The sequence below is a fragment of the Hemiscyllium ocellatum genome, chromosome 7, assembly GCF_020745735.1.
Source record: "Hemiscyllium ocellatum isolate sHemOce1 chromosome 7, sHemOce1.pat.X.cur, whole genome shotgun sequence".
NCBI classification, from domain to species: Eukaryota; Metazoa; Chordata; class Chondrichthyes; order Orectolobiformes; family Hemiscylliidae; genus Hemiscyllium; species Hemiscyllium ocellatum.
This window is the reverse complement of record NC_083407.1, coordinates 67396813-67421748: the sequence shown is the minus strand read 5'-3', so window position 1 is coordinate 67421748 and position 24936 is coordinate 67396813. Positions and strand designations below refer to the sequence as shown.

Sequence of the window (24936 nt, the reverse complement as noted above, 5' to 3'; positions counted from 1 at the left end):
GTATGAAGTGTCAGATTTGGTGGATGCTTTAACAATTTTGCATAACTGATAACTTTTAAATGGCTGATAAAGCTTAAGAATTAAAACTTTTAGTGGTCCAGCATGTGAGAAGAAAAGCGATCACAAGTCTCTATTGTGCTTCTGCAAAAAGAACAATCAAAATCAACAGTCTTGAACAATCAGAACTTGTTAAAGATGATTAATCTGAAAGCAGTCATTTTTTAAAAAAAACTTCTTTATCACTTCTCACACTCTTCAGTTTGATGCTGAAAAACATATATATTGACAAACATTCAGCATTGTGGGCTTTATCATTTAAAATTATATGACTATTTTTTGCTTTTAAATTTTAATTCTAAAGTATTTTCTGAAGTAATCGTAACATGATTAAAAGTTCGAATTAAGTGCTAAGATTTAAAAATGGAAGCTTCACTGATACTTGATTTTCAGTAGCTACCAGCATAGAGTTGCCTATTTTTATTTCCAAACTTTATTAGAAAATAAATACATTTTGTTTGAAATATTCAAATTAAAGATTTTCTCAAATACATTTTATTTTGTTTTAGTTGTGCTATTCATGCTCTAGGTTGCTAATCATCTCAACCGTGTGTGCCGTGGGATATGAACACTTTTTTTTGGCATACATTTCAAATATTTATGATTTCATTTTTGTCAGTTATGTTCTCCGCAGGCAGGTCTAAATAGAGAATTCTCAATTTTGATGCTATTACTAGCAATTTTTAAATAGATGCTTAATACCATAACCAACAATTGCATTTAGTTGTTTTCTGTTCATTTATTAATGGTAGAAACAGAAAAATTAGGAAGTGACTATTTTGAAAGTTTAAAGTTATGGTGTTTAGCACACAATGCTTAAAAAAGTCATTGTGCTGTATATTATTTGGACTTGGATTCAAAAGTGAAAATTTACAATTTATTTTGACTGTTAGACTTCTAACTTAATGCATAGAGTCTGTTGAGATATAGTTTCATAATTTGGCATGGATTGCATTTTTTTTCTCTCTGTGATAGAGTCATTAAAAAGAATCTTATGGCCAAGTTTAAATATATCATGTATCGAAAAGACATATAATATTCGAAATAATCTTTCATCAGTCTTGTAATTCCAAAGCAGATATGGGAGGAGATTACATAATTTCAGGAATAGTTAAACAGTTCTTATTTTGAACTCAAAAGGCAGTTATACAAAAGACCCATAATTTAACCTTTTTTATTCACCTCTTTACTGTTGGAATAACAAAAATACTTTTTTTATACTAGGATTAAGCACTTTTAACAAACTATAGACTTTATTTTAAAATCTTTATCGCAGATGTTTTCGTGAACAGTATTCTGTTGTAACTAATGTTCATTGTTTTGATTCAAATAGGCGCATTGGAAAAGTAAAGTACTTATTGAGCAAAATTTTGTTTCTGCTGAAGGAAATTTAATATGTCTGAATCTGAAAATAAACCTCTGCTATAAAGCTGATTTAGCATTGTACTTGTTGTTTAAATCTGAAAAATGGCAGGTTAAAGAACATCTTGTATTACAATTATCATCAGCATCATGTGTGCTCTATCCAAAAGCAGGTCTTTAATTAATATTACATTGTCTACAGAATAAATAACATAATTCAGAAACTAGCTTATGATTAAATACAGTCTACTGTATGAAGAGAGAGTTTGTCTATATTACAGGTTCACTAACCACACCAGATTAGGTTGAGTTAATTCCCAACTAGGTTGAAGTAATATATTTCACAGTAAGGGGAATAAATTCCCTCCCTCTTAAAATTGTACCCCTTGTGGCACAGTCAGGCTGGTAATGATCATCTTATTCCCTTTTGGTTTACAAAAAAGAGCATGAGTAACAATATAGGGAAATTGAAAATTTATAGAGAGTAAAGTTTTTCCAGTCAGACTAGCAGTGATGAGGTCCAGTAAAATACCAGCAAGAGCCCCCAGTGAAGTCTCACCTTTGGAAGTGTTGTATTTTGGCAGGAAAAGTCAGAGCAGGACTTATACACTTAATGGTAAGGTCCTGGGGAATGTTGCCAAACAAAGAGAACTTGGAGTGCAAGTTCATAGTTCCTTGAAAGCCGAGTGGCACGTAGACCGGGTAGTGAAGGAGGTATTTGGTATGCTTGCCTTTATTGAATAGTGCATTGTGTATAGGAGTTGGGAGGTACAGAACATTGCAGCTGTACAGAACATTGGTTAAGCTGCTTTTAGAATACTGCATTCAAATCTGGTCTTCGAACTACACGAAAGATGTTGTAAAACTTGAAAGTGTTCAGAAAATGTTTTTGAGGATGTTGCCAGGGTTGAAGAGTTTGAGCTATTGAGAGAGGCTGAATAGATTGGGACTATTTTCCCTGGAGCATTGGAGGCTGAGAGATTTATAAAATTGTGAGGGGCATGGATAGGGTGAAGAGCCCAGGTCTTTTTCCCCCGAGTAGGAGAGTCTAAAGCTAGAGGGCATAGGTTTATGCTGAGAGGGGAAAGATTTAAAAGGGACCTGAGGGGCAACTTTTTCACACAGAGGGTGACATGTATTTGGAATGAGCTGCCAGATCTGGTGGACACTGGTACAATATTACAACATTTAAAAGGCATCTGGATGGGGACATGAATGAAAAGGGTTTAGGGGAATATGGGCCAAATGCTGGCAAATGGAACTAGATTAATTTGCGATATCTGGTCAGCTTGGACAAGTTGGACAGAAGGGTATATTTCCCTCTTGTACAATCCTATGACTTTGACTGTTTTACCAGTGACAGAAACACTCGTGGCTAAATTACACACAAAAAAAAATTATTGCCAGTGGCAGAAATCTCACTATATTTGGATTCTGAGCTGCTTGGTTGCAGCCTCCCATTAGTGTTTTTTGGGTAGTTATCCCATTCGGCAGCTATGTTATTTATAGAGGGGATCCTTGGCAGCAAAGGGCAGTTCTGCTGTCACTTCCTGAGGCACAACTCCTCTAATTGACCGGATCTCCCTGACTAACGCCTGCAAAGAAAATATTGTCAAGCACACCTGCGAGGAGTCCTCTTATTCTCCGACAGCCTAAACAATGGCCAACTTTCTCTGTGATACCAGCCCCCTGGCTGGCATAATGAGCAGGCAATGCACCATTCTTAATTGGACAGCAGACCACGCTGGGAGGATTGCCACTATCCATTTGCATGATCTCAAAACCTGCATTCAGTCCCCACACTGGGACTTGTGTCTTGCCCATAAAATCGCAGCCATTGTGCTTAATATGTTTAAAAATAAAACAACATCTACTTTGTTGTCTTCAATTGTGGGATACTATTAAAATATATTACATTTTATTAGTTTCACAAAATATTTATGTACACCTACATAAAAGTTGCATTATCGAGGTATTATCAAAAAAGATAAACCCTTGCCCCTTGAGTATTCTCAAGCATTGGCTTTTGAATAGAAATCTTGATTTCTTTAGGAAAATGTTGATATATGCATAATATTGGTAATTATACAATTAAGGTTAAACAATCTCAACAGAATTCATTTTTCCATCCCATCAGAATCAATTTATTGCTTTTAGACTGTAGATTGAAGAGATTTTAATTTGAATTAGGTGGAAAAATCTCTTAGATTATTTGGGAGAAAAAAGAAAGATGCTCCTACTCTGTGAGGTGTACCCTTTTACTTTATGGGTTACAATTAGTATGCATAAAGTACAAATCATCACTGTTCATTTGTTAATTTTGGAAATGATGGTGAGAAAAGGTGTAACTATCTAATTTACCTCACATAAGACACATTCCCCATTCATATCATATTTGATAAGATTGGTCATAATAATAGTCATCATCATCATCTAGTTGATGAGGATGTTTTGGGGATATATTCTACGTTATGATCACTGACAATGTTAGCTCAGAATAAGAGGCAAGCCATCTAAACCAATGATATCCCTTGCCGCTACATAATCGTGAAGCTAATTTTGAAGCTGTGGTAGGAAATATGCAGTGATGAAATATTTTATTCTGAATTGACACCTCTGGATGGGAATTAGAAACCTGATATAACTTAGAAATTTACAGTTTTTATTTAACACAATGCACCAATAAGTTAAATGATTAAAATACAATTCATTCTTATGCACAAAATGACCCTGAGTTTAGAGTACCATCATATACCTAGAGATCATTGCATTGTGAACTTAGTTTGTAAAATCATGGTTAGTTAGTCAAAGACATTTCCAAAGTTTGCTTAATACTGTATTAGATACAGACTTAGATTTTACGTATTTGTATATTCTCTTGAATCTTAACTGATATATTTTGGTATACCAGTGAAACTGCTGGTTTGGTTTGATTTTTTTTGCAGCGACTGAAAGCAGCTTTAACACAACAGCTCCCTCAGGTTACTAATGGTAATAATTCCATTGGTCAAACAAGTGGCACAATGAGGATTCAATCAAAGGAAGCACATCCACAGTCACTACAGGAAGCTGCAACTTCCACTACTCAACCAATGGTAAGGAAGAAAGTTTTATAAAATATACAATAGTTTTCTCTTTCTTTAAAACTGCTCCATGCTAAATTTTGAGTTGGCCCGTATGTTAAGAGAAAAAAGTTTTATGAATTAAAAACAAAACCTTAAGTTTCCTGGATTACTGCAATGCTACCTTGAACTGTTCTAACTTTTTAATAATGTTATATTAATTCCAATGATAGAAACCTAATCATATGCCAGTTGTGAAACTAACCAGTTATTTACAGATTAAAAGAAACTAGTCGGCCTAACTTAGCTCTTTCATCTGCAAACATCCTAAAAGTCATTTGATTATCATATCCAAGTACTGCTTAAATGATTCTGGAAATGTTATTTTCAATGCTGAATCCAAGAATTAATGTTGTATGTTTATCGTTGTTTGTGTGAAGAGAAGCTTTTTTCAGCTCTTTCCGTGTTACATGAGGTTCCTACAGTGCTGGTTGATCACCTTGTGTCAACCATTATTTTGGATTTGGCACCTGGTTTCATATCCTGGAGCTCTGTTCTTGATGATATTCCTGAAATTTACCTTACTAATTTAAACCCATTCCTTTCCGCACTTTAGGTTCAGGTAACTTTATAAAATTTACCTATCCCATTTAGTTTACTATCATATATAACACTGAAGATCATCACCCAAATGCCCTACTTTGAAACTGGAAAGTCCAAGGTTCTGACAATAGAAAAAAGCCTTGTGGTTCCCCTTAGTACTATCTCTAGCTAGAATGTGAACTCGTGTGACCATGACTGGATACAGAACTTGAGGTGTGTCCTGTCTAGAGCAATATGATCATGACTCCCTTTTTCTTCTTCTTTACCACCTCTCTACAAAAGGATCTAATATTCTGTCTTGATTGATGACCTGCAGCAGCTGGATACAGTTAAACAGTGAATTTACTAAGGAAATCTTTTTCAACTCATTTCTCTTTAATTATTTTAACACTAAACAATGTGTCAACACATTTAATGAATGTAGTCCCTTCTAAGTTTATTTTTTGTGGGGTGGAGGTTGTGCAGAAAGGAAGGAATCTCTTATTTATTTTTTCAGAAATATATTACACAGGGTAGAAGTGCAGCTGAAAACTCTTGAGCAGGATTTTCTTTAGATGGCAAAGAAGAGGTTGTGCAAGGGTCAGTAACTTTTATTGTATGAATTACGCCCATTCCTAGTTCTTTATTTTTTAATCTCTCTCTTTTCGCTTTCCCCAATTCATGGATGATGTACTTAGAAAACACGAAGTTTTTGCATAACAACTTCAAATAAATGCCATAATCATAAGTCACAATAGTATCAATCATGTTTATCACTACAGAAATTCAAAAACATCAATTTTGGCTTGTTACACGTGAATATGTATTCTTTGACCTGTTCTTTTCTTGACAAAATGTTCTCTGCCTGTGAGAAAACCGTTTTATTAATCATATCAAGTATTACTTCATTATTTTTGTATTGTTATTTGCTTGTTGCCAGATAGGAAACTTGCTGAAATTCCATTGTCATTTCCCTTTTATTGAGCCTTATCTCTTTCTTGAACTTATTTCATTGAATTTCAGGAAACAAAAACTACGTCAGTTACCAACTCTGAAAAAACACACTCAAAAATAATTCCTCATGAAATAACATGAATCAAAACAGGGGTTTCCTTATGGCAATTCAAAGAATAGTCACGGGTGAGGTGTCGGAAGACTGGAGGTTGGCAATCGTGGTGCCACTGTTTAAGAAGGGCGGTAAAGACAAGCCAGGGACCTATAGACCGGTGAGCCTGACCTCGGTGGTGGGCAAGTTGTTGGAGGGAATCCGGAGGGACAGGATGTACATGTATTTGGAAAGGCAAGGACTGATTCAGGATAGTCAACATGGCTTTGTGCATGGGAAATCATGTCTCACAAACTTGATTAAGTTTTTTGAAGAAGTAACAAAGAAGATTGATGAGGGCAGAGCAGTAGATGTGATCTATATGAACTTCAGTGAGGCGTTCGACAAGATTCCCCGTGGGAGACTGATTAGCAAGGTTAGATCTCATGGAATACAGGGACAACTAGCCATTTGGATCTAGAACTGGCTCAAAGGTAGAAGACAGAGGGTGGTGGTGGAGGATTGTTTCTCAGACTGGAGGCCTGTGACCAGTGGAGTGCCACAAGGATCGGTGCTGGGTCCTCTACATTTTGTCATTTACATAAATGATTTGGATGTGCGCATAAGAGGTACAGTTAGTTAGTTTGCAGATTACACCAAAATTGGAGGTGTAGTGGATAGTGAAGAGGGTTACCTCAGATTACAACAGGATCTGGACCAGGTGGGCCAATGGGCTGGGAAGTGGCAGATGGATGCGAATAATGCGATAATTCAGATAAATGTGAGGTGCTCCATTTTGGGAAAGCAAATCTTAGCAGGATTTATACACTTAATGGAAAGATCCTAGGGAGTGTTGCTGAACAAAGAGACCTTGGAGTGCAGGTTCATAGCTCCTTGAAAGTGGAGTCGCAGGTAGATAGGATGGTGAAGAAGGTGTTTGGTATGCGTTCCTTTTATTGGTCAGAGTATTGAGGACAGGAGTTGGGAGGTCATGGTGCGGCTGTATAGGACATTGGTTAGGCCACTTTTGGAATATTGCATGCAATTCTGGTCTCCTCCTTCCTGTTGGAAAGATGCTGTGAAACTTGAAAGGGTTCAGAAAAGATGTTGCCAGGGTTGGAAGACCTGAGCTACAGGGAGAGGCTGAACAGTTTGGGGCTGTTTTCCCTGGAACGTCGAAGGCTGAGGGGTGATCTTATAGAGGTTTACAAAATTATGAGGGGCATGGATAGGATAAATATGCAAAGTCTTTTCCCTGGAGTTGGGGGAGTCCAGAACTAGAGGGCATAGGTTTAGGGTGAGAGGGGAAAGATATAAAAGAGATCTAAGGGGCAACTTTTTCACGCAGAGGGTGGGACATGTAGGGAATGAGCTGCCAGAGGAAGTGGTGGAGGCTGGTACAATTGCAACATTTAAGAGGCATTTGGATGGGTATAGGAATAAGAAGGGTTTGGAGGGATATGGATCGGGTGCTGGCAGATGGGAATAGATTGGGTTGGGATATCTGGTCAGCATGGACGGGTTGGACCGAGGGGTCTGTTTCCATGCTGTACATCTCTATGATTCTAATTGCTGTTTGACTTTTATACTGTATTAAACCTAGGTTCCAATGTATATGTTTTTTACAAATTTATCAACCTTTCCTTTTACTTTAAAGATAAATGTATATAAATCACTCATACCATGCTTTTCTACACCTCATCATCTTGTTCTGTCTCATAATATGTGTCATCTCACATTTTTCTACATTGAATTTCAGACTAATTTTCAATTTTCAGCTGCATAGCACTGGAGGTTTCTGATTGGTAATCCATTGTACTACCCAACAATTTTTCTTTTCATTAAAATCCTTGGAAAATAAAATCTAACTCTGTATATAGTAGGTGATCTATCCAGTACTGCAAGTTTTACATATCCATCGAAGTTGAAGTTTGGTAGGCAAATGTTATCCATGAAGGAGCTGTGCAATCTACTGATCTATCTGCATAACTATATTCCCTGTTTTGTATAAATGTTATTGTGATACTCTGGTACTGAAATTTGGTTACAATACCAGTGTTTTTATCTTAAGCTCCTATTTTCACTTTTATATTAAAAACTGCTAATGAAAATTCATCATGCTATAATGACGACCCACCATCCCTTGTCTCACCAATAAAGGTACTATAATATCACTACTGGAAGGCTGGTGGATTTCTAGTGTGACTAGTTTATAACAGCAGTTTGCAATGTAACTTGTTATTTACACAGTTATAATAGGAATGTAACTAATACGACTAAACGTATAACTAAATTGGACAGTGAATTATATCTGTGTGCTCATGTCCAATTATGCCCTCTCTTTTAACCTCCCTTCATATGAACGTTACATTTAGTCATTACTCCCATATGCAATGGCACAGGAAATTAGCTTGTGTGGAAGAAAGATGTTTTATCCCTGGAGGGAATTTGATGCAGATTTACAGGATGATACCTGGTCTTCAGGGGTTAAGCTATGAGGAGAGATTAGACAAATTAGGTCTTTATTGTGTAGACATTAGAAGGATAGGGGGTGATCTAATTGAGGTTTTCTGTGTATTAACAGGAAAAGACAAGGTAGAGAACAATAAACTACTTCCACTAGTTCTCAAACCAGGGTCATAGTCTAAGAATTAGGGTCAGACAATTCAGGAGAGATGATAGAAAGCATTTCTACATACAGAGAGGAGTTTGGAACTTTTCCTTAACCAGCAGTTGATGCTAATTCACAAGAACATAAGCAATAGGAGCAGGAGTAGACCATCTGGCCCATTGAGCCTGCTCCACCATTCAGTAAGATCATGGCTGATCTTTTTGTGGACTCAGCTCCACTTATCCACCCTCTCACCATAACCTTTAATTCCTTTATTGTTCTAAAATTTACCTTTTCCTTAAAAACATTTAATGAGGTAATCTCAATTGCTTCACTAGGCAAGGAATTCCACACATTCGCGACTATTTGGGTGAAGAAGTTTTTTCTCAACTCAGTCCTAAATCTGTTCCCCCTTATTTTGAGGCTATGCCCCCTTTTTCTTTGTTGTTCAATTGTTACATTTAAATCTGAGAGAGAATTGTTTTTAGTAAGCAAGGGTATCAAGAATATGGCCCCAAGATAGACATGTGGAGTTAGGTCACAGACCCGCCATGATGTTATTGAATGGCCATGCAGGCTCGAGGGGCTGAATGGCCTACTCCTGTTCCTTTGTAAATTACTGTCCACGTTTGGTTACTCTCCTTGAGGGATATCTAAAAGAATAGAAATGGAAACAGTTGCACAAGTACCAATCCCTGGTGTGTGCCATTTCTCTTCAGACTGAACAACATCAGTTAACTGCTTCTCTGGATTTTTCTGTCAGTTAGCCAACTTCTAAGCCATACTCCCTTTAATACTGCAGAGTTTAATTTTTCTCAACAAAGTTGTGCTGTACCTTATAAAAACAACTTTTAAAAATGTACAATGACATCTAATACTTTATTTTATCAAAGGATTTATAAAACTGAGTTGTAGGAGCAGATGTATGCCATTCAACCCATGGGTCTGCTCTGCCATTTAGTTAAATCATGGCTGATCTGATAGTCCTCAACCAGTTACTTGCATTTTCCCCATTAACCTTATTGATTAAAAATCTGTCACTTGTCTACTTTCTCAAAATGCTCGATCTGTCAGCTGTAACTTGTTTACAAATCCATGCTGGCTGTTCTTAATTAACCTATGCTTTCCTAAGTCAGTGTAAATTTAGGGTTCTTGTGGTGCATTGGTTCGACCCCAACTCTGGCCAGAAGATCCAGTTTTAAGTCTTAACTGACCCAGAGATGTGTCGTAACATTACAAAATAGATTCATTAACGATATATTTTAAAAAATATTAACCTTTCTAATATGCTCTTGGGTTGATAGATCTGGAGTTATCAGATTTGTTCACTTAAATCCTCTAATCCTTCAGAGTAACTTAGTTGTCGAATGTTTTGAAAGAGTATGGTCAGATCAGCTCTGTGGCTTCTATGACTTCCTTCGCATTCTGGAATCTATTCTGAGAAGACTTTTTATCCTTTCTATTCTGTCTTTCATTCACTTCAGTATAGAAATTTATTGGATTGGCAATATTCTTGGCACTTGCCCTTTATATGAACCTGGTTACAGGCAGTGAGGTGGGTTGAAGAGGAGAAAGAAGACAAAGTGAGGGGACAGGTGATTCTGGGTTTTTATTCAACCCCTTTTGCTTTGTGAATACTTTGTTGAATGAAAGTAATGAAATCTCTTGTCAATTTGCAACATGCTTAACATATTTTACATAAGAATGAAGGAAGAAATCTTCCCATTTGCACTAAATTTGAAAGTAGGAGAATTTTCAACAGGGAGAACTACAGCCTACTAAGCTGAGAAAGCTATCTAGATTTTCAGACAATCGGGCAGTGGATTAGCTGGGCTCTCTGCCGAAATTAAGACTCTGAACCAGGTAGTCCCACCCACAAAGAGCTCTTGTTCATTTGGAGATCTACCACTCCAGAACATAATAGCGACATGTTGGAGACCACGACAGCTGTTGAAACTACCCTAGGTTCAGTCCCTTGATTGTGCACAGATTGAGCAAGTTCCCACCCACCATTCATTGATTGACCACTTAGGCTTCATTTGGCAAGATGATAAAATTTGGGTTTTCCTGCCCAGAATCTAATTCAGGAAGTGGTTGGTTTCTAGTCTTCTGCCTTCCTACCTAATTAGTTTCACTTCCTGCCTCCAGACTCAGAAGATTGTGTCCAGGGAATACGTAGATTTTGTTGAAGTACAGAAGGAGATCATTGAGACCTTCAGACTTTGGGAAGAGTTATCCACTTCACTCCATTTCATTATTTTTTCCCCAGACACATGTCATGTTTTTCTTTACCAAAAGTTTGTCAACTTGAATTCTATTTCTATCCATATTTCTGATAGGATATTGAATATCCTAACAATATTTTTGTAAAATGTTTGCAAAATCTTATTGTAGTGACTGTAAAGAAGTTAGCCAGGTTGACCTCATAGAATGAGTCCCCTGATTGGACCAGATTAACAGTCCCAATCAGGGAGCCCTGGCTGACAAATAAGAACAGGAGTGTCAAACATCCCATTCACTATGGGAGCTAGATCAGTGTCACCGACTCTTCATGTTTAAAGGGTGACTTGGTGATGAGATACCGGCCTCTTTGGAGTGAATTCAGTGGTAACAAGAGAAAAGCACGCCCCTGAAGAACTTTGCTTGCAACTGCCATCTTTGGGTTGGGGGTAAGTATTTTTGACATCATGTCATTGCTTGGGAAGCTTGACTTGTTTGATCCTGCCATCGAAGACTGAGTCCAGTATGTGGAAAGAATGTTTTTTTTAATGGGCAAATTATATTGGGACAGATGAAAAGCAACGAAAAATTCTCCTGACAGCTTGTCGATCTGCAGCTTTTTTGGTTATTAGGTGCCTAACTTTCCCTGAGACACCAGATACTAAAACCTTTCAAGAGTTGACGGATTTAGTTAAGGTATATTATGACACTAAGCCACCTCTAATTCTGAGATGCCATTGGTTTTACGCAGCAATTTGAGAAGGGGAATCCCTGTCAGGAATTTTGACAAGGTTAAGACGATTGGTGGAGGCATGTGACTTTGGTTTAACATTGAAATGCTGAGACACCATTTGGTATGTTGGCGTAAAGATGTAACCATGCAAAAACACCTACTAGCTGAAGCCCAACTGGATTTCCAAATATGCAATACAATAGGCTTTATTATTAGGAAATGCAGCAAGTTGAACATGTGATTTCCAGGGTATTCTGATGGAAGTGGACACCCTCACCAGTCCAAGTGATCTCTGGGATCACTTGCGTGAAGGCATTGCTTAGCCTCACTCAGAGCATATCCTAAATTGAGGGACTCTCGGTCAGACCTTGGCAAAATCCCAAAACAAAGCCAAGCCTTGGCTCAGCAGTTAAACATTTACTTCAGGATGTAGGCTGGTAATCCATTGTAGTTGCTGCCAGAATGTGGACTCGAGACAGCAAAAGAATCCCAATGGACCTAAATTGAGTAAGAGAACTCATAGGCTGGTATCCAGGAGAGTGCAAATCCTGGAAAGTCCACCTACATCTGGTTGGAACAGTTAAATAATAATAACCATAAAATTAAGCATCTGATTAAGTAGCCATCCAACCCTAATGGAGATTGATATTGGTGATGCTGTTTCAACGATCGCAGAACCTGTCTTTTACAAAATTCAGTCTGGACTACAATCCTTAAGTTTGCACAAGACCTAGGCTAGACTGAGAACCAGTGAAAGGGAATTTTAACAGATGAAGGGTTCAACTTTGATTCCAGTCTCTTATGAGAAGCAGCTGGTTCATTTACCACTGTTTGCAGTAAAAGGCTCGGGTCCAAGGCTACCTGGACTACACCTCCTCCCACCCTGCCCCCTGTAAAAACGCCATCCCATATTCCCAATTCCTTCGTCTCCGCCGCATCTGCTCCCAGGAGGACCAATTCCAACACCGCACAGCCCAGATGGCCTCCTTCTTCAAGGACCGCAGATTCCCCCCAGACGTGATCGACGATGCCCTCCACCGCATCTCCTCCACTTCCCGCTCCTCCGCCCTTGAGCCCCGCTCCTCCAACCGCCATCAAGACAGAACCCCACTGGTTCTCACCTACCACCCCACCAACCTGCACATACAACGTATCATCCGCCGCCATTTCCGCCACCTCTAAACGGACCCCACCACCAAGGATATATTTCCCTCCCCTCCCCTATCAGCGTTCCGCAAGGACCACTCCCTTCGTGACTCCCTTGTCAGATCCACACCCCCCACCAACCCAACCTCCACCCCCGGCACCTTCCCCTGCAACCGCAGGAAATGTAAAACTTGCACCCACACCTCCACACTCACTTCCCTCCAAGGCCCCAAGGGATCCTTCCACATCCGCCACAAGTTCACCTGTACCTCCACACACATCATCTATTGCATCCGCTGCACCCGATGGGGCCTCCTCTATATTGGTGAGACAGGCCGCTTACTTGCGGAACGCTTCAGAGAACACCTCTGGGCCGCCCGAACCAACCAACCCAATCACCCCGTGGCTCAACACTTTAACTCCCCCTCCCACTCCACCGAGGACATGCAAGTCCTTGGACTCCTCCACCGGCAGAACACAACTACACGACGGCTGGAGGAGGAGCGCCTCATCTTCCGCCTGGGAACCCTCCAACCACAAGGTATGAATTCAGATTTCTCCAGCTTCCTCATTTCCCCTCCCCCCACCTTGTCTCAGTCGGTTCCCTCAACTCAGCACCGCCCTCCTAACCTGCAATCCTCTTCCTGACCTCTCCGCCCCCACCCCACTTCGGCCTATCACCCTCACCTTGACCTCCTTCCACCTATCCCACCTCCATCGCCCCTCCCCCTAGTCCCTCCTCCCTACCTTTTATCTCAGCCTGCTTGGCTCTCTCTCTCTTATTCCTGATGAAGGGCTCATGCTCGAAACGTCGAATTCTCTATTCCTGAGATGCTGCCTAACCTGCTGTGCTTTGACCAGCAACACATTTGCAGCTGTGATCTCCAGCATCTGCAGACCTCATTTTTTACTGAAATTTGTTGAGACAGATTCACCTAGATTGGCTCAATATGTTTTGATTAGAAAATGGCTGCCTGAGTGGAAACTTAATTAAATACCTGGAAGTTTTTCAGGAAGGTCTAGGGACTATCAAAGGTGACAAGGAGACCTTGCATGTTGACCAGGAAGCAATTCCACAATTATGCAAGGCCTGCCCTGTGCCCTTGGCCTTATGGACAAAAGTAGAGACAGAAATCAGAAAGCTGGAAAGTGAAGGAACCATCAAGGCATATTTGATTGTGAAGCCCGATGGGTCGGTTCACCGTAGTGGGGATTTTAAACAAATCAGCTTTTTGCAGCTGATTAAATACTCAATCCCTCACGTAGTCTATATATACACTGGCAGGAGGACTTTCCTTCATAAAGCTGGACACGAGCCATGTATACTTGCAATTATGGTTAGATGAGGATTCCCAGAAGGATGCAACAGTTAATACCCATAAAGGTTTGTACCAATGTACAAGACTGCCATTTGGGATATTGTTAGCCTGTGCAATTTTTCCGCGAATGATGGAGAACATTTTACAAGATCTGCCCACGGTCGCCATTTATCTGGATGACATGCTAATAACAGGGAAGAACAATATGGAGCAATTAGAGAACTTGAACATTGACGTTTTTCCCAGATGGATGTACGCATTAGAAGAGAAAAATGTGTTCCCTACCCAAGTGATCTACATCGGCTACAGAGTTAACAAGATTGGATCAAACCTGTTGGGAGACAAAGTGAGGGTGGTCAAAGGTACTCCAGTTCCCACATTTATACTGGATTTAGGTCTTTCCTTGGGCTGGTGTCTTATTACAGAATGTTCATACATAACCTGTCCTCCAGCCTGGCAACTTTTCATCAATTCTTATAAAAGGGTCATCCTTGGAGCTAGTTGTGCAGCCGAGCCATAGCTTTCAGGGACATGAAGAAATAGTTGTCATCCTCTAAGTTATTGGCACACTATCATCCCAAACGCGATCTCTAATACCTAAATGCATATAATTACATGTTGGAACGCTGTCCAGGAGGCCAACTAACAAATGCAGATGCATGAAGCTGCCTCCTGCTGACAGATACACCACTGGTGGTACCATGAGTCTGTGATCGTTTTAATTTTTCTGGACACACTTCCAATTACATTTGACAATATCAGAATTTTGACAGAGAAAAATCCAATCATGGTGAAACTGAAACAGCTGATGGTGATGGGCGAAACCACAAGGCCATCACAATCAGAATTGAAACCTTTTTGGGTGCGGAGAGATCAGATCAAAGTAGAGGTTGGCACATTAATATGGAGAGCAAGAGTGATTCTCCTGAGCAAAGGTCTCCACCAGATACTGGCTGAGCCCCACCAGGGTCATCCAGCGGTTTCCAAAACAAAGGTGTTATGCCTGGTGGCCAGGACTAGATGCAGACATAGCTGCGTTGGTGGAACAGTGCCCAGAATGATGACAAGGAGAAAGGTTACTGCCAGCAGCTCCCCCACATTCATGGGATTGGCTGTGTAAACCCTGGAGTCAGTTATTCGTCGACTGTGTGGGTCCTCTTCATGAACTGTGTAGTTTGTCATTGTGGATGCCCACTTGAAGTGATTGGATGTGCAGAATGCATTCTTCAAATGTGAGAATAACAATAGGTAAACAGCATTCCTGGAAGTGTTGGTCACAGTGAGTTATTGTTTACCAGCATGGAATTTGAGTATTTCCTAAAGTTGAATGATAGTCAACATATAAAGACAGCTCATTACCATCCATCATCCAATGGTTTGGCAGAAAGAGTAGACGAAACTTGAAGGCAGGCTTAAAGAAACAGCCTACAGCTTCTCGAGATACCAATTTGTCCTGGTTCCTATTTGATTATAGGACCACCCCTCACGCAATTATGGGGATAGCTCCAGCAGAGTTGCTAATACGGAGACTCTACATCAGGTTAAATATGATCCTCCTGCAGTTGGTGGGGGGAGATGGGGGCTGGGGCAAGGGTGAAACAGCATCAGCAACACCATAGCTGGATGCTAGAGCCTGCTAAGCAAGAGAGAGAGTTCACTTCGGGGGTGAAGCTTGGTGTAGGAGCGATGGGAATGACCCTGCATGGCCAAGAAGCATGGTCGATGTGAGGTGAGACCCAGTAATATATAAAGCTCGGGCAGGTGCGACGGTTCTAAAACCAGCACTAGGACCATATGAAAGTTGCCAACACTCGTCGTGCGGGAGCAAATATGTCTGGCTCTTTGACAGCCTCTCTGATTATTATTAGCCCACGGGTTTCCTGTCTGTCAAGTGTTGAAGATGTCTTTGAATCCGAGATAGACACTGCGGATGTTGCCACCTGAAGAAGATAATGAATTTCTTCCAAGATGCTCTAGCTGTAAGAGGTGAGCTACAGTGTGTTTCATGGTGCTCGTATCTGAGGCAGAGTTAGAGAAACCTGACAGTGCTAAAAGGAGGAGGTGTAAAGAAAAAAAACAGTCTATGTTCTCTGACTAGGAGGGAAGAGGGATATAATGATTGTAACCAAGGTCAGCCAAGTGGATTTCATAGAATAAGTTCCTTCACTGGTGCTGTTAATCTGATCTAATCAGGGAGCCCTGGTTGATATATAAACAGGTGTGCCAGAGCTACTTCTGAGGGAGCTGGTTCAGGGTTACGGACTGTTCATCTTACATAAAGGGTGACTTGGTGGTGGGATACCTGGCTCTACGGAGTTATTTTACAAATGTTTCAACTTTTCCTTGTGTTGATTAATTAACTTAAAATTCTTCACACTAATTATTGATTCACTTTCTGTTTACTGAAAGCATTAAATAACTTCATCAAGTCTCCCTTAGCCTTATCGTGAAGTAGAACACAATTTCTTTAGTTTTTACTTGTAATTATGTTTTCATTTCTAACATAATTTTACCATTTCTACAAACCATGGTTTTGCCCACCTATATATCCCTCTTCACCTTTGACATGCATGTCACAACAGAAATAGTCTGCTACTGTGGCTTAGTTTTAGATTAGATTAGATTAGATTACTTACAGTGTGGAAACAGGCCCTTCGGCCCAACAAGTCCACACCGACCTGCCGAAGCGCAACCCACCCATACCCCTACATTTACCCCTTATCTAACACTACGGGCAAGTTAGCATGGCCAATTCACCTGACCCGCACATCTTTGTGACTGTGGGAGGAAATCGGAGCACCCGGAGGAAACCCACGCAGACACGGGGAGAACGTGCAAACTCCACACAGTCTGTCGCCTGAGTCGGGAATTGAACCCGGGTCTCAGGCGCTGTGAGGCAGCACTGCTAACCACTGTGCCGCCCACTTTCAAACAGCTCTTCCTTGACTTAACTGAAGACGAGTCCCCAAGGTTTAGTTATGCAATGATACAGCATTGGAGTCAATTCAGCCTATTTTGTTTTTGGCTCTGTGCCAGTCAAAAAGAAACAATGTGCTGTAGACAAGCAGGAACACAATTTGGTGTTGCATCCTAAAGTTGGTACCCCAGTACTGAAAGATTAAATGTCAGCATTGATTTCTGGGTAAGACTTGAACCCATAATCTTCTGATTCACAGAAGAGTACTACCAGCTGAGCCACAGTTTTATCTTTTTTTCTCCCACTTAGTGAAGGTTAGCATATTTGATCTCCCTCGGCCATTGGTTAATTTTAAAATTGTACCATACAGAATCAAAGAATTGTGATACTGTAAAAGGGTACCATTCAGTTCATTGTGTCTGTGTCAGCTGTCCAAATGAACATTTCATTTAATGCTTTTCTCCTGTCTTCTTCCCAGAGCCCTGCACATTACTCTCTTTCAAAATAACTGTTTCATTCCCTGTTGAATATTTTGTTGAACCTCCTTCCATCACACTGTCAGGCAGATTCTAACCACTCGTTTTGTGAAATAGATATTTCTCATTTCATTTTTGCTGCTTTTCCTAATAACTTTAAATCTGTGCCCACTTTAAAACTCGATCTTTTCATGAGTGAGGACATTTTTAATGTCTCTTATATACTCTAATATGTATTAGAGAATACATAATATGATGTATATTTAGATAATATATAATTGTTTATTATTAATGTCATAATAATCATAATTATGAATGCTTCAGTCAGATATCTCCTCAGCCTGTGTCTCCAAGGAAAACAGACCCAACTTCTCCAACCTATCGTGATCTCCCTAGGGCATTTGTTAATTTTAAAATTGTACCACGCAGAATCAAAGAATTGTGATAGTGCAGAAGGGTACCATTCAGTTCATCATGTCTATGCCTGCTGTTCCTCACGCCTGGGGTCATTCTCATGAACTCTCTTACAGATTGGGTATTTTTCACCTAAATAACATAGGACAGAATATTCTAGACCTTTGAGTAATGTGGACTATGGTGGGATTTGGACAAGAAGTTCAGCAAGACCCATCTTGACTTTGGGAGCATCTTGCTCAATCTTTTACACTTTTGCATAGGAAGGCTATAGCAGCACACTTTGGACACACAGACCAAGGTTTGGTTCAGATTATATCTCAAGACTGTTGAGTGGACATCATGATGAACAGCATACCAAGTTGTCATTCAAATACGTTCACTGTCTGCCAGGCAAATAACATAACCTGCATGTTCATTCAACAAATGGCTCTGTTGGGGACTCGTCTTCAGTTAAGTCAAGGAAGAGCTGTTAATGCTCAGGGTTTGCCAGCATCATCAGTCATGGCACAGTCTGCACACAATCCAGGGGCTTGTCCATGTGGAGTGCTCCTGTTCAGGGAATTTATCCCAGTGCACTCTAGGAAGTGGGTAGTGATCAGTTCTGTAGAGCCAAACAATGTATTTAGAGAAATTGCTTTGTCGGTGAGGGAACTGTATGCATTGATTTACACAACAAATGGTTAATTCTTAGGGAGTACTAAAAAATAAAGGAATCTTGGTGTGCAACTCAATAGACTAGGTGGTGAAGAAGGCATATGGGATAAGCCAGGGAGTAGAAGAGGAAGAGTGAGGAAGTCTTGTTATTTCATAAAACATTGCTCAAAAGAGTAGGATCTATGATTGTTGGATGCTAGGGAGTTGAAGGAACAAAAAGATGAAGTAGTAATTTGTAAAGGCCAACCACATTTAATTTGCAATGATTTCATTGTCCACTTGCTGTGCATGCAAAGCAAAGGTGCTTAGGGCTCAGTTGCAACATGTCATTGGTGGTTGCAAATTGAACTTGGTCATTTCAGATGATTTTGAAGTTAGCGGCAGTGACATTACAAAAAGCCATTCGAAGGCGAACAAAAATTTATGCAGTTCCAAGAGTGCCATGGGAGCCTCACAACATCACATCCTCATCTATCATGTAAGTGTAACAATAGTCTGTACTGATCATTTGATGGGGTCTGGATTAAGTATGGTGTCGGAGTGCTACCAGCACTCCCTTTTTAATGACATAGTGGTCACTCGGCCGACATGGAACCTTCACCATGCTGAGCCTGAAGGTGGATGGCTGATATAGACATGTCCCCTGTTGTAAGGGTGCAGCGTGTTTCACCGTGTGCAGAAGCGTGCTCAGCTCTTAGCAGGATATGCCTACAATGACTCTTCCGAGATCTAAGAACCTTTGTCGCTCCTTCTGTTCCCAATGTAGATCATTTCCACCAAGAGTTCTGGGCCCTGCTGCTGGTGGCATGTTGGTCACTGTGGCTGCCTATCTAAGAAGGTGGATGCTGGTGGCAGGTCCAGGAGCAGCAGAAGGCCGGCATGATGGATGAGGAGCAGGAAGAGATTGCTGCTACAGGGCCCTTCAAGATGCATGGGGTGCGTTGGAGGCCAAGAGCTTTTCATTCTTGTCCTCCTGAGGGAGGGAGATAAAGATGGAGATGTAAACTGGGTGTTCAGATAGGATGTGGCTAAGGACAGGTGAATGGTATGGCCTGCAGGTTAAGCAACAACTAGCATGAAAGAACAAAGTTGCATGTGTGAGGGAGTGCAGCACTGCTGGCCTTGTATCCTGCGCAGAGAGACTGCCACACAATGATGAGGGCAAGACCAGATTGCCATTGCTTTTCAGGGTGCACAGTACTTTACAAAGATGGCACAGATGTGAATGATGCCAGTCTTTTGGAGGTAAATTCAATTTCTTCAGAGCTAAGAAAAAACAAAAATCATTGCTTTTGTTTCTCCTCACAAGACAGTCTACCATCCTAAGGATTAGTCTAGTAACTTTCATTGCACACCCTCTATGAAAAGTGCATCCTTCCTTTGAAAAGAGACTAAAACTACACACAAAACTCCAGTTGCTGTATACAATTGCAGCCATACATCTTTACTCAGTTACCCAAATTCCCTTGTGATAAAGGCCATCATAACATTTGCCAGCTCAGATGCTTACTGCACGTGCATGCTAATTTTTAGTGACTTGTGAAGAAGGACACCTTGGTGCTTTTCGACAAGCCACAGTTCCCAATCTCTCACTATTTAAGAATTGCTCTGTTTTTTCTGAGTCTCCGTACTGATGATCACAAAGCCATTGTTGATTATTGTTTTAAAAAAAAACCCACCTGGTTTACTAATGCTCTTTCAGGAAGGAAATCTGTTGCCTTTACCCAATTTGTCCTACATGTGACTCCAAATTCACAGCAATCTGTTAAATGATCTGTGAAGTGGCCTACCGGGCCAATTAGTTCAAGAGCATTTAGGGGAGGGCAACAGGTGCTGGCCTCACTTACGTTGCCAAATCCCCCTGGAAGGAATAATTTTTAAAAAATACATAGCCTGTCCAAATCCTCTCAAAGATCCCTTGGATCTTTATTAAAATGTGTCATCAGCAAATTTGGAAATGTTGCATTGGCCCCCACATCCAAATGAATTATATAGATTGTGAGCAGCCATGGTCCCAGCATGGATCATTACAGTACTCCACTGTCAACAGCTGCCATCCTGAGAGTCACCTGTTTATTCCTACTGTTTGTTTCTCTCTGCTAATTCTCAATCTATAAAGTGTATGACATTGGAATTGTTTCATTTATGCATTTGGGTATTTTTCTAAATTTTATTAACATTTGACATGTATACATGGCATCTATCACTGTAGACAATACAGATATAAAAGTTAGAACTTTCAACTGAATAATGCATTATCAGTAATATAAAAAACTGTAGCATACCAAATTGCACACAATATTTTATCAGTGGCCTAACAAATGTCCTGTACAGCTGCAACATGACTTCGCAACTCATATACTCAGTGTTCTGACTGAGGTTCAGAAAAGATTTACAAGTATGTTGCCAGTGTTGAAGGGTTTGAGCTATAGGCTGAATAGGCTGGGGCTGTTTTTCCTGAACTGTCAGAGGCTGGGGGTGACCTTGTAGAGATTTATAAAATCATGATAGGCTAAATTGACAAGGTCTTTTCCCTCGGGTAGGGGAGTCCAGAAATAGAGGGCATAGGTTTCGTGGAAAGATTTAAAAGGGACCTAAGGGTCAACTTTTTTGCTCAGAGGGTGGTGCATGTGTGGAATGGGCTGTCAAAGGAAGTGGAGGCTGGTACAATTACAACATTTAAAAGGTATCTGTATAGGTATATGAATAGGAAGGGTTTAGAGAGATATGGCCAAGTGCTGGAAAATGGGACTAGGTTGGTTTGGGTTATGTGGTCGTTATGGATAAGTTGGACCGAAGGGTCTGTTTCTGTGCTGTGCGTCTGTATGACTATTATCAATGGTATTAAATATTTTGTTTCTCTTTCTTCTCTAACAATGCACTGATGCTCGTTTATATATTAGAGGGCCATCTAGTGGAAGTGAGAAAAATTGAAAGAGAGGCAAGTAAATTTGTTGTGATGGATTTCAGATTAAAACTGTATTGGTAGAATATGGCATGCAGGATTCATTTGAATATTTGGTTGGAATCTTGCTGAGGCATTAAGCCCCTTTATGTCAATGGAAATGTTGACAACTTGAGATTTTGAGCTCAGATTTCTGTTTTGCAATAAACGTATAACAATTAGCATCTAAGATCAAAATCATATCGTGGTTGCAGGCATGTATGTCAGCGCAAATATCAGAAGACATTATTGTCTGGTACGGCTAGCTTATTTTCAGTTCGCTAACCACTTTTGTTCTCTAATGAAGTTCCAGTGGTGATATTTGTTCACGTGGACCCTGTCCAAGTATCTACTTTACAATAGCAATAATTTCTTTTCTCAAACTTATTTTTTCCTTCTCTATGCTTGTATATTTTTTCAGTAGGGGTTACTGGTGAGCAATCACATGAGGAAGCCCTGACTAATTTCCTTCCATCTTACCCACTCTAGCTCAGGAATACCCAGCATCTCTCCCATCCACCTAGCTGAAATCAAACCAGGTATAAAATTTTGGACAGTTTGTCTAATTTGCTAATTTACACCATATCCTCTCCAGATTTGGAAATAAACATATCAGTTTTACGTAGGGAACCTGTCAGGTCTGTCTGGCTCAGTTCCACAGTGAGGAACTATAGGTACCAAATGAGTTTAAATTTTGGATAACTGTGATTGTGCAATGAACTGATTGAATGGTGGTTTCATTTTAGGGCTCCCCAGGTCAGCCTACGCAACAGATTCAGACCAGTGGTGGTAGAAGGAGGCGAGCAATGAATGAAGACCCAGATGAAAAAAGGCGGAAGTTTTTAGAGCGTAACCGAGCAGCTGCTTCAAGGTGCAGACAGAAGAGAAAAGTCTGGGTGCAGTCTCTTGAAAAGAAGGCAGAGGACCTCAGTTCAACAAATGTACAACTACAGGTCAGTTGTAATATATTTTTACATTTATGAAATTTACAAGGTAACGTAAATTCTATTCTTCATTTTCTTCTGGAGTATTGTTTTGAAAATGTCTATTTGTCAAACAGAGAATTAACCCAAGATTTAATGTCAGTATTATTTTAGCTTCATTATTTGAAAGAAATTTGTTGGTTTACTCTGTCTTTATGTGGATACATGTAGACTCTACTTGAACAGATATATTAATGGATTTTGAAAATGCATTAACTTCTCTCAATCCTCCTTTGTATCTTAGCCAGAAGCAAAGTCGTTAAGCACACCACCCATTATGTCTTTTACTGAAAATTGAATGTCAAAGAAATAATTAAACTGTACTTTGTATGAACCCATTAATCAATCTTGAGGTTCTTCTATAATTCCTTAGCTGACATTCAAGCACAGATGATCAGTGTTGTAAGTTATAATGAAGTATCATTGCTTTTATGTTATTTTAAACTGTAAATCTAATGAGTGTGGAGGGTTGCCTTTGGACAGTAATACAATGAAGGACTTAGGTGTGTAAAAGAAAACATTTTTTAATGTTTTCATAGGAACAACAAAATTTTTATTTTGAAAAGTCTCTAGCTTTTGATTGTTATATTCATTTTCTGTTTTAATTGTAAATGCCAAGTTGATATTAGTTTGTAGCTGTATTTACTTTTCTACAGGACAACATATCTTTACAACCATAAATGAGATCTCACTTCTTTATAAGCTATATCAACACCTACCAACAGGACTGCATGTACACTTTTCATTGCTAGTGCTGTTGAATTTTTGCCATTAATTGCAGATGAATTGTTTTCATTTATCCCTTATCCTGTTCCCACTTTCCTCATTCACATTCTAATATTTCCTCCAATATAAATTTTCTCTACATGAGTAAAAATGCAAATGGCAAAATTGTTAGCTTTCCCCTAGCTAATTTGGAGCTATGCTATCCCCGAGACCACGTCATTTTCTCATTCGAAAATAACTGGTTACTCATTCATTCCTTTCAAAATATAGCTGCAGTATAAACGTACAATAGGCTCATAATTTGCATGCTGCATTTGAATATGCAATTACAGAGCTATCCCACTCACATGCATTCTCCTCTGCTAACTCTACAACATAAATAATCATTAGTATAATGGAATATAAAAGCAAGCTACTAGTAAATCCTATATTTTAATTTAAATCCTCTTGAAATCTGAAAAGTTACATACCACTCAATAAAAATTAGCAAACTTGAAATGAGAAATCAATTCGAGTTTGAGTTATAGTGAACTGAAATTTAAGGTTGAAAAGAGCTTGTGATTACTTTGGAAAGCTTTTGTCTGTTCATCAACCAAATATTTAAGGTGGGGATAATATATACTATAATGTTTAGATAGTCTTACACTAATAATTGGAACTTAAAAAAAATTAAATTTTAAATAAATACATGTGAAATGAAATTACCACTTTCGACATCCAACCTTTGCTCAGTAATTGTGCATTTTCTACTCGTCTACTTAATTTCCCAGTAAAAGGCACCCTGTCTAAAAACCATACATTACGTAGTGTTACATTGGCTACTGATCACAGCTATCTTTGTTTATTATTTGGTGACAAACATTTTATTAAAGCATATTATTAAGCTGGTTGTCGCACTACATAATATTCTATACATTCCTCTGCTCAGAGCACCTCATTAAGATTTTATTTATTAACTTTTGAAATAAACTTAAGATAATATTCTGCCTTCACAGTATGTTACGTGTATCAGCTTAGATGAAGGTTAAAAAAATTTGCAACATTTGTGTAGACAAACCATTTGACTCTGTTAGTACCTGTTTTCCTAAAGTTAGTTAAAATAAGGCATCAAGCCTGTTTTGAGTATAGTTCAATGATGCCAGATCTACCTTACTATAAAATATAAGTATACTTAAAGCTTTGCCCTCCTCTTGTGATGGCTGCACTAGTGCTGATGCTTTTTTTTTGAAAGTTTTTCTTTGTTTCTTAGAATGAAGTCACCCTGCTGAGAAATGAAGTGGCTCAGCTGAAGCAGCTACTTCTGGCTCATAAAGATTGCCCTGTAACAGCCATGCAGAAGAAATCTGGCTATCACAGTGAGTAATGTTCCATTACCTATATCCCCAGGCTATTGAAATGAAATACTGCTGAAATGAACTAAGTTGGCAGTAACAAGGAAGTGCAGTTGGTATTTAAAGTTAAATATTCAAAGTTCCATTAGGTTATTTTACTGCAACTGCAATTGTGTGTCTTTGTATATAAAATAAGGTGCTCATTTGTGGTTTGTAAAGTTTGTCAGGTACTCAATTTGTCTTCTATAAAGTTGGAATAAAGTTGTTGGATCTAATTTTGTCTTAAAATTTTCTATTAGTATTGCTATTAGTTTCACTGTTTTTGTATTTTTAAAGTATAATTTGGTTATC

At 39.4% G+C, this 24936-nt stretch overlaps 1 protein-coding gene across 4 annotated transcripts in view; it reads left to right on the top strand.

The window, feature by feature from the left end:
- The window catches only part of atf2 (activating transcription factor 2), a 146961-nt gene that overhangs the window by 99223 nt on the left and 22802 nt on the right, over positions 1-24936 (top strand). For all 4 annotated transcript variants that reach the window (XM_060827936.1, XM_060827933.1, XM_060827934.1 and 1 more), the window contains 3 exons: positions 4365-4514; positions 22292-22498; positions 24504-24609. In XM_060827936.1, the coding sequence (XP_060683919.1) occupies positions 4365-4514; positions 22292-22498; positions 24504-24609 (463 nt within the window). The remainder of the gene's footprint in view (positions 1-4364; positions 4515-22291; positions 22499-24503; positions 24610-24936) is intronic.